Here is an 18,443-nt window from a genome sequence, read left to right as displayed (position 1 = left end):
AGGAGCTGACGGCTGAAGTGGAACGCCTACGGCGCCAACTTGAAGCCACCGACCAGGAGAGGACAAACCAAGAAGCACAGAACCAGAACCTGGTCGGCCAGCTCAAAAACACAGAGCAGGAGAAAACAGGTAAGTATTCACCGTATCATAGCAAGTGCAGGACTTGCGTTATTTTGTTCTTGACAGCAATAGCTGTGATGCAGGTTTAGAAGCTGAAGTGACCCGCCTCCAGGGGGAGAACGGCCGCGCGCTTGCAGAATGTGGTCGCCTGAAGGAGGACAACGAGAAACTGGCACGCCGCCAGTTGGAACTCCAAGACCACACCAACAAAATGAAGGACGACCTGAAAAGTAAGCACTCCAGACCACCTTTCTCGTTCAATTGCCCACATTGCCTTGTCGTGTCATAATGTTTGATGTCTTGTACTGTTTTCAGTTTTGAAAGTCAATGCCAAGAGGCACCTTGAGGCCGTGATCAAGGAGCGCGACGACTGGAAAGCACAATGCCTTAAGGCCGCCGAGGAGCGGGACACGTGGAGCAAGCGGTGCCAAGAAATGGCAACTGGCATTGTTCCCGTCCTCGACCTTATCGACCCGGCTCTCACAGAGGAAGAGCTAAGGACGCCTCAGCTCGGACTGGTCGAGAGATGCAAGCAAGCATGGGGATGGTTCCAAGACTTCGTGAAGGAGGCGGGTGAGTACACGGGTGCCCATGTGCTAAGCATGGTTCGTGCTCACTACCCCCTGATCGATCTCCAACGCTTGGAGGCTGGGTACCCGAAGGAGATAGACCCAGACCAGGCCGAAGAGCTTCGGACGACCCATCTGGACTTGTCGTCAAAGATAATTGGCGATATTAACCTGTGCGGAGGTGGGACAGCACCTGTGCAGGGTATGCCATCGACAAGCCAGCTGGAAATGCCATCGGCTACAAGCCAACCAACGGAGCCTGCGGTCTCGACCAGCCAGGCACCGGTGGGGCCATCCCCTTCAGCTTGACTAGCTCCAGAGTCCCCGAGACTCGAGTAGGGTATCGGAGGCGGCGAGCAGTAAATGCCATGCGCCCCGACCAGCCAATGTAATAGGCTTAGAGCTGTAGAAGGAGGACATAGTTGTGTTATTGTAAACTTGGGCCTTTTCAGGCAAGCTTGTAATAACGTAACTGTATATCATTATAAGCTTGTTTGTTTTATACAAAACGTACTTTAAGCTTGAAATTTTGTGTTGGTGTAACTAAGTGAGAACGTGTTAACGTTCTGTTTAGTTGTACCGTTTTGCTCGACACGTCATCCTGAAAAGTTTGTGCGGCCCTAGTCTGGCATGTGGTCGGAGTATGAGGTACTATGACCTGTGCACACGTGAACGCAGACAAGCCAAACCAGGGGGGACCTGCCGATCACCCGCAACGTAGAGAGCGGATCCCGTGCACGCGTTGGGAGGAACCGGAGACAGGGCCTGCTCCGAAAACCGTAGAAGGAGTGGTGGTCGGCTTGTACTGGCTTAAGTTAGAATAACCATAAAATTTGGAGTGACACATTAGAGTGGTCGGAGAAATCATAGTTGCTTTAGTAAAGTAAATCGAAAACACAAGTAGAGTACATATCTCCGTAGTTAAGCATAGAAGCGTCTAAGCTTGTCGATGTGCCATGAGTTCGGTACGTCCGTGCCGTCTAGATGAGCTAACCTGTAAGACGTTGGACGTGTGACTTCCTTGATCATGAAGGGTCCCTCCCATGGGGTTGCGAGTTTGTGGACACCAGCCTGGTTCGTCTTCCACTTCAAGACTAAGTCCCCCGACCACGAAGAAACGCTCTTTAACGTTCTTGTTGTAGTACCTGCGCAAAACAGCAAGGTACTTGGCCGTGCGTACGCAAGAATCAAGCCTTTTTTCTTCTGCGCTGTTGACTTCTAGCTCCCGTACTTCGTCGACCTTGCCTTCGTCGAAGTTCTCTACCCGTGCTGATCGGAAAGCTATATCTGGTGGGAGGACTGCTTCAGCGCCGTAAACCATAAAGTATGGTGAGACGCTAGTGTTACGACTGGGCTGAGTTCGGAGGCCCCAGACAACGGCTGGTAACTCCTTGAGCCATCTTCCAGGAGCTTTATCGTTTTCTCTGTACATCCTCTTTTTCAATGCGTCCAAGATCATGCCATTTGCCCGCTCGACTTGTCCATTAGCTCTAGGATGCGCCACCGAGACGTATTTTACAACTATGCTCCTTTCATCGCAGAAGTCCCAAAAAGCGTTCCCGGTGAACTGAGTACCCAGATCAGTAATGATGCTGTTGGGCACGCCGAAACGGTGGATGATCTGGTCGAGGAATGTGACGGCTTTCTCTGAGGATGCCTGTACCAGAGGCATGTATTCTATCCACTTAGAAAACTTATCAATTAGCACGAAGACGCATGTAAATTTCCCAGGGGCTGGTTTGAAAGGCCCGATCATGTCCAGTCCCCAGCATGCGAAGGGCCAAGAGGCTGGAATCGTCTGGATCTCGTGTGCCGGTACATGGATTCTCTTGGAGAAAAACTGACAACCTTCACAGCGGCGGACTAGCTTCTCTGCGTCGGCCACTGCTGACGGCCAATAGAACCCTGCTCGGAAAGCCTTACCGACCAGTGTTCTTGATGCCGCGTGGTTGCCGCAGGAGCCAGAGTGGATTTGGTCTAGGAGATGCTTGCCTTCTTCCTGGGTTATACACTTCATCAAGATTTCCTCCTTAGCGTTTTTGCGCCATAACTTGCCATCGACGAGCAGATACTGCTTACTACGACGCATCAGGCGTTCATTTTCTGTTCGATCGATATAACCGCTACCGTCTGTTAAGTACTTGATGAAAGGTGTTCTCCAGTCTGGCTCATGAGTGGTCGGAAGCGGCTCGGTTGTGCTCGGCGCTGGAACCGTAGCCACTAATTGCTGGTCTGAGACTTTGTCGGTCGTTGAATCTTCGTCTTCAATAGAGGGCGTGAGCAGGTCTTGGACGAATACGCCATGTGGGATTTTGGCTCGGGATGATCCTAACTTTGACAACGCATCTGCTGCCTGGTTCTTGTCCCGGACCACGTGTATGTACTCGATGCCATAGAACCTGCCTTCCAGCTTTCTTATCGATTTGCAATATGCGTCCATCTTTTCACTGGTCGTGTCCCAGTCCTTGTTGAGTTGGTTGATGACCAGAGCCGAATCTCCGTAGACATAGAGACGTTTAACTCCAAGCTCAACCGCAATGCGTAGACCATGCAGGCATGCTTCATACTCGGCGGCATTATTAGATGCTGGGAAATAAATCCTGAGGACGTACCGGAGCTTTTCCTTGGATGGTGATACGAAAAGAACTCCTGCTCCCGCACCGTCAATGTTGAGAGAACCGTCGAAGTACATCGTCCAACATTCGTCGGATCCCGGAGAGGCGGGAGTGCTTAAGTCTGTCCACTCGACGATGAAATCGACGAGTGCCTGAGACTTGATTGTAGTACGGCTTGCAAATTCCAAGGAAAGGGGGCATAGCTCCATTGCCCATTTGACGATGCGCCCGTTCGCGTCCTTATTGCGAATAATGTCCCCCAAAGGATACTCGGTCATGACCACCACACGATATCCGTCGAAGTAATGTCTCAACTTTCGGGATGTTATCAGTATGGCGTAGAGCAGTTTCTGAATCTGTGGGTACCTGGTCTTGGATTCGTTGAGTACCTCACTAATGAAATAAATTGGCCGCTGTACCTTGTAGGCGTGGCCCGGCTCGTCACGCTCGACCACCAGTGTAGTGGAAACCACCCGATCGGTTGCCGCAATGTAAAGTAGGAGAGTTTCGTCTTCTCTGGGAGCAGTAAGTACCGAAGGTGACGTGAGGTATTGTTTCAGCTGCATGAAGGCAGCGTCTGCTTCCTCCGACCACTCGAACTTCTCGGACGCTTTGAGCAGTTTGAAGAACGGTAGTCCTTTTTCTCCTAATCTTGATATGAAACGGCTTAGAGCAGCCATGCAGCCGGTGAGCTTCTGGACATCCTTCACCTTTTTTGGGGGCTTCATGTCTAAGACAGCTTTGACTTTCTCCGGGTTAGGGCGTATGCCGTCGTAACTGACGACGTTGCCGAGCAATATGCCAGAAGGGACACCAAAGATGCACTTCTTTGGGTTTAATTTCCATTGGAACGTATTAAGGGCTGCGAAGGCGCGTTCCAGATTGTCAACAAGGGTATGTGCTTCCTTGGTTTTGACAACTACATCGTCGACGTAAGCTTCGACGAGGCCGTCTCTTATCTCGTCGTTGAGGCAGGCCTGTATAGCGCGTTGGTAGGTAGCACCGGCGTTTTTGAGCCCGAACGACATGGTCGTGTAGCAGTAGGCGCCGAAAGGCGTGATGAAAGATGTCTTGATCTGGTCGTCCTTTTTGAGAGCGATCTGGTGATAACCAGAGTAGCAATCGAGAAAGGAAAGCAGCTCGCAACCGGCGGTTGAATCTACGACCTCGTCTATGCGAGGTAAGCCAAAGGGGTCCTTAGGGCAGTGTTTGTTGAGATCAGTGTAATCAACGCACATTCTCCATTCATTATTTTTTTTGCGTACAAGAACCGGGTTGGCTAACCATTCCGGATGATACACTTCTTTGATAAACCCGGCTGCCAAAAGCCGTGTAACTTCTACCCTAATCGCCTCCTTTTTGTCGTGAGCGAAACGTCGTAGCTTCTGCTTGATTGGTTTGGCTTTGCTGTTGACATTCAAGGAGTGCTCAATCAAGTCCCGAGGTACACCGGGCATGTCGGAAGGTTTCCATGCAAACACATCCACGTTGCCCCTCAAGAACCTGACGAGCGCGTCTTCCTATTTGGGATCCAGGTCGGCCCCGATGAGGGCCGTTTTGCTGGGATCACCCTCGACCAGCTGGATCGTCTTGTGCTCCTTGCACCTGATGTTCTTGCGCGGAGCCTCGAGCTCTGGGATCTCCAAGTGGTCGGCCGTGGTCTTCTTAGCGTCGAGAATGGTCTCGGCCATGCGAATAGAGAGGTCGTGGGCCTCTGCTATTTTGAAGCTGTCGTCCTCGCAGGTGTAAGCTGCGTATACGTTGCCCCTGAGGGTTAAAACTCCTTTCTCAGTAGGCATCTTGAGCACCAGATACCTGTAATGAGGTATGGCCATGAACTTGGTGAGCGATGGTCGACCAAGAATAGCATGGTAGGTGCCATCGAAATCAGCGACCACGAAATTGACGTAGTCGGTGCGGAAGTGGTCCGGAGTCCCAAACTGCACCGGTAGCGTGATCTGCCCGAGAGGTGTAGAGCTCTGTCCAGGGAGAACGCCCCAGAACTGTGCCTCGTACGGCTTCAGGTCCGCCTGGGCTATTTTCAGAGCAGGCAGGCTGTTCTTGAACAGTATATCAATGGAGCTGCCGCCGTCGATCAGTACTCTGTCGAATTGAACCTTATTGATGCAAGGATCGAGGACCAGGGGAAAACGCCCTGGCTCGGGTATGGCGGCCCATTGGTCCTTCCTGCTGAAGTAGATTTCACGGTGAGACCACGGAGGAAGCCACGGATCGGTAAGAAGGTTGTCGTTCTTTGCCACGTTCAAGCAGGCGCGGGCGAGCAGCTTGCGTTCTCGTTTGGTCTCAATGGACACCTTGCCGCCGATGATGGTGTGCACGCGATCCGTCGGCTTGACGTATTTATGACGAGGATCTGCATCGTCGTCGTCGTTGTCCTCGTTGCGCTGTTCCCTTACGTCAGTAGGCTTGTCGGACATATCCGGAGCCTGTTGGCGTGTGTAGATAGTCTTGAGGACGCGACAATTCTCCATGGTATGGTTCGACTTGGGATGGAGCTGGCAGGGGCCCTTCAATGCCTTGGCGTAATCGTCCTCGTAGTTACGACGTCCCCCGCCCTTTTTCACAGTATTGACCTCGCCATCATCTTCCCGAGCACGCTTGCTTCTGTAATCGTCACGGCGGTTGCGCCGCTGATTACGTTGATCACGGTGGTCGCGGGAGTCGTTGCGCTGGTTGCGGTGGTCAAAATTGTCGTTCCGACCACGGTTGCCGCGGTAATCATCGCGGTGTGGGGGGTGGTCGGAGCGTGGGACCCTTGCTTCTTCTTCGACGATTATCTTTTTAGCGTCGTCGGCGTCCGCGTATTTCTTAGCGGTGGCCAAGAGCGCTGTGACTGACTCAGGTCTTTTCCGGAGGAGCTTGTCTCTCAGGGCGTCGTGGAAGCGGAGGCCGGTGACGAAAGCCTCGATTGCTTCGTTGTCGGATATTGATGGGACCTTGATGCGCATCTCCGAGAAACGCCGAACGTACTCGCGCAGTGGTTCGTCTTTCCGATCTCGGATCCGTTGCAGATCGTACTTGTTGCCGGGTTGTTCACAAGTAGCGATGAAATTGTCGATGAAGGCCTGCTTGAGTTCCTGCCAAGAGTCAAAAGAGTTTGCCGGCAAGCTAACTAGCCATTGGTGACCTGCATGACCAACGGCGACTGGGAAGTAGTTAGACATAACGTGCTCGTCAGCCATGGCTGACCGGCACGCGGTTTCATAGAGCATGACCCATAATTCGGGGTTTTCTTTGCCGTCGTACTTCTGAAGCTTTTCGAGCTTGAAATTCTTGGGCCATATGACTTGGCGCAGGTGTGGAGTGAACTGCTTCAGACCCGGCGGACCGTGGACGGTGTCGTACTCCATACGGCGATAGCTTTCATGGGATGCGCGATCGTCGGCTCTCTGGTTGATGCGAGCACGCAAATCACGTCCACCGAGGTAATGGCGGAGATCGTTATTGCCATCGCGGTGATCTCGATTGCCACCTGGATTAGCGCTGCGACCGCGGTTATCACGGCGATTGTCGCGGTTATCTCGGCGGTTATCGCCTCGAACGTCGTGGCGGTTATCCTCCCGGCGGCGGTTGTCGTCCCGACCACCATCGCGACCACCGTCCCCGCCTTGACGGTTGTCCGATGGGTCGTTATTGCGCGAGCCACGTAGGTTGAGTGGCTGTGAGCGACTTGAGTATTGGCGGCTGTGGCTTGATTCGACAGAAACGGATGGAGCCCGGGCTTGGTTCATCTCTGCGGTCTGAGCCATAGCAGCCGTCAGATAAGCTTGTATGTCATCACGGATTACTTGAGTCTCGGGAGTGTTGGGCAGCCGCTGCATCGTCGCCATGGCGACGGCTACGTTGGCGCTTGGGGTCCTGAAGACTTGTTTATCCCCCACCCTGTCGAAAGCATTGTTGAGGTCGCGCGGTTGGACTCTTATGCGTCGTGCCTCCTGGTCTGCTTCAGCTTCGATTTGCCGGCGATTAAACCGGTCAATATTGCGTGCTTCGCGTGCAGTCTTTTCTTGTTCTGTTTCGCCAACTGCTGGTGGCTCGTCGTTGCTGACAACATGGATCAAATCCCCTCGTCTTGGCGGGAAAGACGGAAATTGGGGGAAACCCGGGGCGTGGTCTGGTAGATCCAGATCGTATTGGGCGCCTTCATCTTCGTGACGCTGAAGCTCGGTGTGGACAGATGCGTTGGATGCGATGCCGGATGAGGAGCTGGAGTCACCTTCTCGGACTGTGTGGACGGATCCTTCCCGATAATCTTCGATCCGGACCATGTTGACGATGTTGCATGGCTTCGGCCGAGATCGGTGTACAGGACACAGATCCGAGCGGTGTCGCAGGTTGTACGCGTAGCAGGAGGCAGCGTTTTGCAGGCCGTAGGGCTGGACCTGGTGGTTCTCTGTCGGAGCTTCGTACTCGCAGAGTCGGAGATCCGTCGCAAAGGCTGGCTGGCGACGAGCGGAGCGCCCCTCAGGAGTAGACACGACCACAAGATCTGTTCCGAGTCGTGCAGGACGACTGGTCCGAGCTGGTCGGATAGATCTGCTGTGGGAAGATGTTACCTGCTCATCAGGTTGGCTTTGAATCGTACTTACCAGAGCTAGGGTTTCGGCGAGTTTGATGCCGACCCGATCGATGGAGTCGAGCAAGTCAGTATCGTCGATCTGTTTTCCTCTGTAGCGGGGAAGCAGACGACGGGTTGTCGGCGTGGCTGTAAGCGTGGTCGGAGCCAGATGTACCGTGGTCGGAGCTAGATCCATCGTGGTCGGAGCCACGTTCGTCGTGGTCGGAGCCGTGTTCACCGTGGTCGGAATCGTGTTCACCGTGGTCGGAATCGTGTTCACCGTGGTCGGAGCCGTAGCCGATGCAGGTGAAGTAGTCGTCGGCGCGAGTTGAATCCACGCCTCCTCCGCGGTCATGGTGATGGAGACGTCGGGGCCGGTGGTCCAGGTGATCTGGCCGACGGTGAACGTGAGGCCGTTGAGCGTAGCCATGGAGCCGGAGACGATGACCATCTTGTTTGCTTGACGAGCAGTACGCACACCCCCTACCTGGCGCGCCACTGTCGACGAAATATGGTCGGCAGTCTACCTAGGGGTATGCCCAAGGTAGTAGATTATCGGCAGACAGATGCGCAAGCCCCAAACAAGACGGTGACGCAAGACAGACACGAGGTTTTATCCAGGTTCGGCCGCCAAGAAGGCGTAATACCTACGTCCTGCGTCTGATTTGTATTGCTGTATGTCAATGAGAGATATTTTTTAGAGGGGTCCCCTGCCCGCCTTATATAGTCCGGGGGGCAGGGTTACAGATTTGGAAACTAATCCTAGTCAGTTACAACTGCCATATCTGGCCGGATAAGGATTCCTATTCTAACCGACCAGGATCCTGCTTGGTTGCCAAATCCGTCTTGATTCCTTGTGCGGGACTCCGATCAGGTTAACTGGGCCGCACATCATCTTTCGGGTGGACTGAACCCATCGATCCGGGCCAGCCCAAGCTTAGCCGTAAGGGTATAGGGGTTAATACCCCCACACCCACGCCGTCGGCCGCTTCCCACGCGCATCCCATGTGCAACACCCGATTTACTTTTGAAACATAAAGATGCAACAGTTGCAACATATAAAAGAAGACAGATGAAACACTTGAAACAAGCGTCTGAAATATTTGCGAAAACGTTTGAAAAACATTTGAAACCATTGATTCATACAAAAGGACATAAACGAAATGATCAAATGTGGAAGAGTGGATGCCTCACATTGGAAAGATATTGTGAAGCAGAAAGCGAACTTTTTCAAGCAAAAAAAGATGCAATTGATTGTCAAGCAAGAGTGCGTCGTCCCCTTCTTCCTTAGTTCCGACGACGTGTGCGCTGCTTGAGTTAGTGGAGCACGTGCGTCCGATAAGAATTTGGCGAGAAAAGGTGTGTGACGTGTATAGGTCACAAAAAAACTTGGCTCAGCCAGAGGGGGTCCCCTACCTCCTCAACGCCCCCGCTTTGCCTTCAGCCTGTTCGGTCGGTTGGCTGGTTCGTATCGTTGTTGGTTCGTGGAGAAGTATTGCTGGCTGGTTTGTGTGAGAGAAAAATACTGTTCCGGCTAAAAATTTACAATCGTTTATGACAAGCCATAGTCAAACGAACATGCTGCTTATTGATTCCGGCTAAGGCCGAGCTCCACAGGTGAGCATTGGGAGTGTCATTTCATGTTGGAAGAATAGCTCATGGAATCATGGGCCAACCAAGATCCAATTCCAAGCCATCCAAACACGTGGTACTCAAGATATACGATTCCAATTCCCTAGTTCCAAGCTAAATAGCTATATCCAAACTTGGTGTTAGAAATTCATAAAATGTTGCTAACCATGTATAACAACAAAATTTATGTAGTAATATGTTGCATTTTATATTTACTTCAGGCCATCATTAAATGATGCCATACAAGCAACTTTGTGCTTAGATCTAAGATTAGTATTAATGGGGAGTTTTGTGACATTGTTTTCAAGAGTGCCATGTCATATGGAATGAAATAAAACATAGATAAAACTTTTAATGGAGAGCTTTATTATGTGGTTTCATAGACATTTAATTTCATGACTCATAAAAAGTTGGTAATCGTGCTGAGAGAGTTTCATCCCCATAAAACCACTCTCTTCTAAAAAAAACTTTGTCACGTGCATTCCATGTGCAACACCAGATTTACTTTTGAAAATAAAGATGCAACAGGTGCAACATATAAAAGAAGACAGATGAAACACTTGAAACAAGCGTCTGAAATACTTGCGAAAACGTTTGAAAAATATTTAAAACCATTGTAAACATATGCAACATCTAGATGAAACACTTGCGAACATTCGTATGAAACACATGAAACACCTGAAACATATGATTACAACATGCGTGTATATGCAACATCTAGATTTATTTTTGTAACACCCAAACAAAATGCTTGTAACTTTAGATGAAATATTTAGAATATACACCGGAAACATACGTATATAGCATTACAACATATTCACCGTTTAATTTACTTTTGTAACATTGATATACAATACTGCAACATACCCTGAAAAGATACTTAAAATATACTATTGCAACGTACGTTTTCAGTGTAGCTGCTTGCTGCTTGATGAATGGATGTTCGTCGACACAGAGCCTGTTCGGAAGGCCGTAAACGATCGTGGATTATTTACTGCTGGCTGGTTTGGTGTGAGAGAAAAACGCTGTTCATGACTGAAAATTTACGATCGTTCACTACCCAGCGAACAGGCTGAGCTCGTCGACGGCATGGACCTCAGGGGCGGATGAATCACGGCCACGAGCGACTGGAGGCGTTAGTCCAGGAGCGAGCTACCCAGCGCATAGCGCGTTGGGCTCGCTGTGCGCGGTGCGGGCGGGCGGCGGGGGCGCCAGCGAGGGCGGCACGGATGAGGACAGGATCCGAGAGGGCGACGCGGACGGGAACGGCGTGGGCGAGTGCGGGTCCGCACGGACACCGGGCGTTTCCGTAGCCATAACCACGCGCCTGCCGCCGCCGTGCGGCGCCGCCCCCAAAGGTCACTAGAGAGAAGGGACTCGCGTTCCCATCCCCACTCCCCAGCCAATCACCCCTCGCCTTTAAATCCTGCGCCCCACCGCTCTGATCTATCCTGGATCTCTTGCCGCCGCCTCCCCTCAGTCGCCCGCCGCCGACGTGAAAGCACCGACTCGATCGTCAGCCATGGCCCGGGGAGAGAACCAGGAGGCGCAGACCGGGAACGTCCCCACCGCATCCGCATCCGCGCCGAAGCCGTCGGCGTCGGCGGCGGGGGCCGGCAAGGGCTTGGAGGGCCAGTCGGTGGTGCGGCGGCTGCAGTCGGAGCTGATGGCGCTGATGATGGGCGGCGACCCGGGCGTGTCGGCGTTCCCGGACCCGGAGGGGGACAGCATGCTCCACTGGGTGGGCACCATCGCGGGCTCCGCGGGGACACCCTACGAGGGCACCTCCTACCGCCTCGCGCTGGCCTTCACCGCCGAGTACCCGTACAAGCCGCCCCAGGTGCGGTTCGACACCCCCTGCTTCCACCCCAACGTCGACGCCCACGGCAACATCTGCCTCGACATCCTCCAGGACAAGTGGTCCTCCGCCTACGACGTGCGCACCATCCTCCTCTCCATCCAGAGCCTGCTCGGAGGTAACGGATCGCGACCGAACCTTCTTTTGTTCGATCGACGGGACCCATCCATCTCGTGCGCTGCCGGCCTCCTGCTGCGTGCGTTCTCCTTGTTTTGTTTCTGACCGCCGACGGATTATGTATGCAGAGCCGAACAACGAGTCGCCGCTCAACACGCAGGCGGCGGCGCTCTGGGCGAACCAGGAAGGTACGCGATTCGACATCTCGCTTCGCTTCTCATCAAGAATGAAGAATCGCGCGATCGATCGATCGGTTTCTTTGAATCTCGCTTTGTCGTTTCCTCGTCCTTCGTTGTTCAGAGTTCAGGAAGATAGTGCAGAAGCTCTACAAGCCCGCCGCGTAGAGGAGGAGGACAAGCACTGATCTCGCTTGGGTCGATGGAGAAGACAGGATGCTTTGATGCTTTCGTTGGGTTGGGTTCCCAGTCTGGTGGTGCAGCAGGAGTATATGTGACTGTTCTTTGAGTTCTGAATGTTCAGATGTTCTTCATTTTTACAGGACTTGTTTTCGCCCCCTTGTTGTTTCAACATGACTGCTTGAATTTAGGGCGATCAACGAAATCTCAGATGACCCATTCACAGCGTGTTACCCAGATGAAAACCACATGTACTTGATGTTGCCGTTCCTCTTCTAACGCAGTGTTGCTCGGCTGATGTATCAAGAATTCAAGGGTCAAATGGACCCTGTCCACCAAAGCGAATTCATATTTTCAGATGAAAACCACATGTACTTGATGTTGCCGTTCCTCTTCTGATTGCCCTGTTCGCTTGGCTGATAAGCCATGGCTGAAAGTACTGTTGGCTGACTGATTTATTGTGAGAGAAAAATATTGTCCGTTGACTGAAAAAGTACGGCTTATAAGCCAAGCGAGCAGGACGGATGTACATAGTACCAAGAGATTGCCTAGAGAAATAGGTAAAATAAATTTCCATCCTAGATTTAATAACTGATCACTCAAGGGTCAAATGGACCCTATCCACCAAAGCGAATTCATATTTTCAGTAATGTTGGGATAGTGTTCTCCAAACTTGCTCAATCCGTTCCAAAGTAGCAATCAAGTCGTTTTAGCTTTTCTAGGTACACCTACCTATAAAAGCCAAAACAACAGAATTTTGAACGAAGGGGGATATTTTGTTTCATAAAAACAATTTGTAGACTATGCAGACATTTTGTATGAGAAAACAGCCAAACTAAGCGACTAGGGAAATCCCTACACTGCTGCCGTAGCGATCATCCAAAGAGTCACTTGTTTGGGGTACATTCCACGCCATTCTACAATTTCATTTACACAGTCCACAAGGAACTAGCTCGTTTCCTGTCAAGTTTATGCATATGGCAGAAGCCAGTAGCCGTAGGTGGCCCGAAACATGAATACAAGCCATGGCAACAATTGTCGCCCACGAATCAGTACGCTCCAGCTCGACACAGGTCTACAGTAGCATAACGGGAAAACATTTTTACATCGGGAGGCTTCCATTTTCAAGTTCCTTAGGCAGACTGAGATAGCTAGCTGAAGCGAAGAGCATGCTGTCAACTGTCACCCTTTTGTTATGATGCTTGATATCCGCTGAAAGAACATATGGCACATTTTCGTGCTGAATCTTATGTCTTGCCTCATCCAATCGACGGCTATCCTATCCAGGGTGCCCAACGAGGAGAGCTTATACGACCATTCACCATGTTTCTCTAACCATGTCAGGGTGAATCTGTAACCTGCAATAGTTTAAACTCTGTAAAGATCATAATCAGTTCCTTTATATTATTGACTAGAGAGTGAATACATCCTGGAATGAAATGAAAAAAAAACATATGAAAGACGCTACTTTGGTAACATGTAACCGTCAGAAGAAACGTGAAAAAAGTAACATACAAAATTGCATTATGATAGTAACAGCGCAAGAACAACAAATATTAAAGCATAATAACAGCTATGCGCCTATGCTAACACTGAGCTGTAGTTAAACAAGAACATGAGATTCAGTGTGAGCAAGTACCACTAGCTTCGTGACAGACTGAGACCGAAAACATTTCTGTTCCATCATTTACTGAGATCTTCATGCGAACTAAAGATTGAAGCAGCAAATGGAACATACGAGCACTCGGAATTTCATTTGTCCCATTCCCTGAATCAACATTCACGCAGGCTAAATTAATTCCAAGCCATACAACAAAGTAGTGACAGATCAAATTAAGTTTTCACTAACCTGAGATGCATGAATGTCTTCTAGAGCATTCTAGCTGCAGTATCAGATCAATTCAAGCCACAAGAAGGATTAGTAAACAAAGCTCACTCACATACTTGTACGTGAAAAGGAACTACTGAGGTTTCTAAGCTGACCTCTTGAGATTCCTCTGTGGGGCTACTGTGAGGAGCATTTTCAATCAACTGTACCCTCTTTACCTTGCCGTGGGACAGTGGTGTCTTTCTTTTAGGTAACATTGGAGTTGATTTTTCCAGGATAGCTTCAGGTGTTAGGCCAGGAGACCCAGTAGCTGTAGAATTGTTTTTTTCAGCCTTCTCGTCTAAGAGCTGCTTCAGCCTCAGAATTTCACTGTCCCTTGCTGTATGAAACAAAAATGGAAATGAGAAAATATTGTGCCACCTAAACCAACTTAGTTGGAACCAAATAAATAAAGACAAGGAAAAAAAACTGTTGAGAGAAACTTAAAAGTATTGATGCGAAAGAACCACTCCATCTCACAAATCATGATGCATTATGTTGTCATAACCCAATTTGTTAACCAGGTGATGCAAACTATGAATTAAATTACCACATCAGCACTGTAATAGGATGGAAGGATAGTGTTAAATTCTTGGTAATGTAGCACTGTTCAGTAACAATGTCGAAACAAATTTCAGACCATAGCAGAAAGACACATAGACATTAGAGGTAACATTTCAATGGCCTCCCAACTATTACTCGAAAAATTATGAATGCAAAATCAACCAGTTGTTTGACCATATTGCAAAAATTATATAGAACAGTTTGGTTTTGGTAAATGTACGCAGAATAAAATATTCTTAATTTATCATATGCTAATAAGCTACAACCAGCAATCCAGTACAGCAAAGCAGTAAAGTTGATACTCATCAAACTTAGATGTCCTTTGGCATCCACAATGCAATAAGGTTGTCCATTCTGACCTGAACTTTTTGAAACACAAATCCGTGTGGCAATTTTATAGACAGTACTCCAACTAGTATATACTCGCTTTAATTCACAATTTTAGCCGGTATTCCCTGTTTGAAGTATTTGTCCATCGAGGCAAGCAAAGGCATAGTTATTGAAATATTTCCTTGCTCAATTGTTCTGTAATGATGTTAAAGACATTATTTAGAGGTTGTTTGGATCTCTAGTTTTGTGAAAACTGAAAAGTGGATCCAATAAAACCGTTTGTCTGTTTCTCTGGAAATTTTGTTTGATTTATGTAACTAACTTGAGGATAAGCAAAACTAGTTTTGTCTAAACTCCGGTTTTCCAGTTTTCACAAATTGTGTTTTGGGTGTCATCATTCTCAACAACCTAGCAACTTCGGTGAACACGACATATATCATATAATTAATTAAGGGGAACCAGCTCAAAAGGATTAACCAAATTCATGTCTACTTCTCATGACAAGTTAGACAGAAAAAAAAAGAAAAAACATGGTCACAGGTAATAAGACTTCGACCTAAGAAAATTGCTTAAGAAACCAAAGCTGATCAAACTATGACATGTAAACTTAAACAGTATTTGCAATGTTCATCATTAGTTAGATATTTAGACCTGCACACTGTCGTGTTCAGGTTCAGGCGGTGTGAAGCATGTTGATCAATAATTAATTCAAACAGGGACACACCACTAATCACTGCTCCAATTTCCCAAAGACATGTATCAGTTCCATGCATGTGCCAGACTACAAATTTCTATTCCATGAGTAAGCTAAAAGCGGTCCAACTAAAAAGAGAAAGGAACTTTGAGATTGGATAGATAATCTTACTACGAATATCTTCAAGGAATTCCTGACGGGCCTTCTCGAGCTCATCCTCCTTGTCCACCCTAGAATCATCAAATCAAATTAGCCAAAAATAAAACAAAAGATAAGGGATATAAGAAATGATATAGGCACCAATTCCACCCCAAACAACAAAACCCCAATCTTACAGCTTCTCTTTGAGCTCATCATTATCTTTCTTGAGTTCGCTGGTCCAATCTTTCATGGCTGCATAATCAAAACAAAAGGAAAAAATCAAATCAGGGGGAAAATAACAAGTGTTTCTCCCAAAACCCTCCTTTCCATAGCCCCATCCAAATCAAGTCCAGCCCAGAGATAGGTTCAGTCAGGACTTATACCATCGTAAAGCTCCTTGAGCTCCGCCTCCCGCTTCCGCTCCAGCCCCTCGTCCAGCAACTTCCGCTTCTGCGGCGAGGGATTGAACCGGAAAACAATGATTGCAGGCAATGTCCAACCACAGTGGCCCGGCTTATAGAAACAGGATGAGGAAGGAGCGGGAGGCCTGCGGTACCTTGAGAGCGGTGTACTTCTGGTAGAACTTGGAGTCGAACCGCTCCATCCGCACCAGGAAATGGATCCAGAAGCTTCTAGACGTGGGTCCGAGTGGGAGCGGTGGTTTTGGGTGGAGGAGAGCGGAGGGAGGAGAGAGTTTTGGGGAAATTTTTTTGAACCCCGCGCTGTGGGGAGTGGAGAACGAGATGATGTAGCTAGCCCTGTCCCTTCCGTTCAGTCCTCCAAGTCTGAGGTGAATTTTCCTGAAATTTTGAGGTCAAATAAGGAGGTATACTATATACATGGTTGAATGCAGTTATTTCATACTAGACCACAACTGATGCTATTGCTGGCAAGGCTTTGCTTAAAAGGCTTTTAATTCTACTAGGAAATAGCCCGTGTGGTGCTACAGGCACATAGAACTTAAACAAAATAATTATTATTCTAAAAATATCATATATAATACCTGATAAACATGTCGCGATAGTACAAACACAAAAAGTAAGATGCTGGTGTAAAAGCGAAAAAATACGCTAGGAAAAAACATGGTCCAACTCAAAGGATATATATTTGCTAAGGACAACTGGCATTCATGCATTATATATTCGATCAGCTCAAAACCAATCTAGAGATGGTAATGCATGAATCTAGAGATGTTACTTCATAGTTCATACATCTATATATTCCACCTGCAGCACGCCACGTGCCTATAGCTAAGCATTTTCAAGAATTCATGGCATAAAAAGAAGCAAAGCTATAATACAATGCGTTACTTCAAAAGGGGTTTAAACTTTAAACAACTTGAGTAAGATTAGTGGCACTACAACCAAAATAAAAAATTGAAAATCTTGCAGAAAACAACCAAACAAGAAATATTAGCAACTTTAAACAACTTTATAATAATTTGGTGTAGTTGGAATTTGCAATAAGAATTTTGTTTGACAAAAGAGCATACATCATTAAATAGAGTTAGGAATCCTTTTTTAACAAAATTTTGGTAGCAAAATTGCATTGACACTGTAAAGACTACCTAAGTCTGTAAGATGTATGTCAGTTATCCAAATGTGCGCTCTGTAAGAAAAAATGTTATGTCAATTCCACAATCAAGTATCACTTCGCTTTTGCTCAGAAAATCCATTAGCATAACAATGATGAAGATACGCCTACAACATTCAGTCCAGAATATGATAAAGGCATAGCAAAACACAGCACAGGATAGTATCAAATCCCCAAGTAAGCACAACTGCACGACAGGGACATACCAAAATCAAATCAGTAGGCAGTGATTAACGCTTTACGGACCTGGGTCAGAGGCTCAGAGCGGATGTACAGCAAGTGCAGATTACTTGAGAACGACAGCACGAGACATGCGTGGCGGCGCTGGATCCGCTCGACAGTGGTGTCGCAAGGGGAGCGGCGCGGCAGCGAGGAGGGGAGGGAGGCGGCTAATAGGGAGATGGGGACTCACGGCACCGCGGAGAACGAACTGCTCCCAAGGTGGATGCGCCACCGAGCAGGCCCGGGACAGCGTGGCGGCCGGGCGGGGCGTGGTGCCGACCTTGCTGGAGCAGGGAGGGGCAGGGATGGTGTAGCGTCCAGGCGACCAAGGCGAGATGGGGCTTGGGGCGTGGTGCCCACCGAGCAGAGTGGGAAGGGGCAGGCGGCGCGGCGGCGGGCAGGCGAGACGGGGCCGGGGGCCGCCGGCCGCGTGCTCGTGCCGGGGGCGGGGGTCGGTGTGGGAGCAGGGAAGGAATGGCGTAGGGAAGAAATCGAACGCGGGGAGCGGGATGGCTCGGAAGGGAGGGGTTTCGGACGCGTGGCGTGGGCCGTGGAGATCAATGAAATCGAACGCGGACAGCAGATCAGGTGGCCAAACGGGCGGCCCGGCCCGCTACGGCACGGGCCTGCTAAGGCATGATCCGACTAACCGGGGAAAAAGTCCATCTTACTATCCTCAAAGTCTACTTTTCCTCATGATCTTTAAAACCGAATAAATCATCTTCTTCAACTTTTAAATCCGTTCATTTTATCTCTCTGACCCGGTTATAGGTGATTTTGAAAGACGGTCTTGTCTTTTTAGTTTAAAAATAAATCCAGTAAATACCAAATGAGGTTTTTTTGGCAGTACCGCCCAAAATGACACGCTTCTGGAGACGCTCGTCTTCTTTTAGACACTAAGCATCTCGAGAGTGAGCTACATCGGACAGTTCCATCGAGCACACCCCAAGGGAGAACTCGAAACAATCCACGTTTTACATCAAGAATCTAATAATGAGTACGAGCTTACAATACTTAGTCCATTTCATACAACCAGAGTTCTTGAAAATCATTTATTACAATACCAGAGTTCAAAGTACGATAATTAAACAGCGGAATGAGAATAAACATCTAGCGAAGTCGATATAAGGATCCGTCTGTACCCACCAGAAGAATCCTCCACACAAGAGCTACTCCTCAAGCTGCA

General features: G+C 48.9%; 2 protein-coding genes across 5 annotated transcripts; one reads left to right on the top strand and one right to left on the bottom strand.

The window, feature by feature from the left end:
• The first annotated feature begins 10,610 nt into the window (after positions 1 to 10,610).
• On the top strand, positions 10,611 to 12,144 carry LOC136476979 (ubiquitin-conjugating enzyme E2 20-like). 2 transcript variants are annotated; one of them, XM_066474970.1, is made up of 3 exons: positions 10,611 to 11,491; positions 11,619 to 11,678; positions 11,791 to 12,144. In XM_066474970.1, the coding sequence occupies exons 1-3, from the start codon at positions 11,038 to 11,040 to the stop codon at positions 11,832 to 11,834; spliced, it is 558 nt and encodes a 185-aa protein (XP_066331067.1). In that variant the 5' UTR covers positions 10,611 to 11,037; the 3' UTR covers positions 11,835 to 12,144. The 2 variants fall into 2 exon arrangements, with proteins under 2 accessions (XP_066331067.1, XP_066331066.1); XM_066474969.1 differs by having other exon boundaries at positions 11,619 to 12,144.
• A 458-nt stretch (positions 12,145 to 12,602) lies between these two features.
• Positions 12,603 to 17,752, bottom strand: LOC136476978 (uncharacterized). Of its 3 annotated transcripts, none has more exons than XM_066474965.1 (9): positions 17,282 to 17,752; positions 15,999 to 16,242; positions 15,826 to 15,892; positions 15,637 to 15,694; positions 15,473 to 15,531; positions 13,830 to 14,053; positions 13,696 to 13,729; positions 13,486 to 13,614; positions 12,603 to 13,204 (listed from the first exon to the last, which is right to left on the bottom strand). In XM_066474965.1, exons 2-9 carry the CDS (start codon positions 16,044 to 16,046, stop codon positions 13,029 to 13,031), a joined length of 795 nt encoding a protein of 264 aa, XP_066331062.1. In that variant the 5' UTR covers positions 16,047 to 16,242; positions 17,282 to 17,752; the 3' UTR covers positions 12,603 to 13,028. The 3 variants fall into 3 exon arrangements, with proteins under 3 accessions (XP_066331062.1, XP_066331063.1, XP_066331064.1); XM_066474966.1 differs by having other exon boundaries at positions 17,448 to 17,752; XM_066474967.1 differs by lacking the exon at positions 17,282 to 17,752 and adding an exon at positions 17,010 to 17,026.
• Between the last annotated feature and the right edge of the window lie 691 nt (positions 17,753 to 18,443).

Source organism: Miscanthus floridulus, chromosome 8, assembly GCF_019320115.1.
Source record: "Miscanthus floridulus cultivar M001 chromosome 8, ASM1932011v1, whole genome shotgun sequence".
In the NCBI taxonomy this organism is placed as follows: domain Eukaryota; kingdom Viridiplantae; phylum Streptophyta; class Magnoliopsida; order Poales; family Poaceae; genus Miscanthus; species Miscanthus floridulus.
The sequence above is the reverse complement of the archived record's forward strand: the minus strand, read 5'-3'. Positions and strand labels throughout refer to the sequence as shown.

Bases quoted from the DNA above. Each gene is read 5' to 3' on its own strand.
- LOC136476979 (XM_066474969.1), top strand. From the start codon at position 11,038: ATGGCCCGGGGAGAGAACCAGGAGGCGCAGACCGGGAACGTCCCCACC. The intron at 11,492-11,618 runs GTAACGGATCGC...TTATGTATGCAG, and splicing joins CATCCAGAGCCTGCTCGGAG to AGCCGAACAACGAGTCGCCG.
- LOC136476978 (XM_066474965.1), bottom strand. From the start codon at position 16,046: ATGGAGCGGTTCGACTCCAAGTTCTACCAGAAGTACACCGCTCTCAAG. The intron at 15,532-15,636 runs GTAAGATTGGGG...TGATGATTCTAG, and splicing joins GATGAGCTCAAAGAGAAGCT to GGTGGACAAGGAGGATGAGC. The intron at 13,730-13,829 runs GTCAGCTTAGAA...CTGATACTGCAG, and splicing joins CCACAGAGGAATCTCAAGAG to CTAGAATGCTCTAGAAGACA.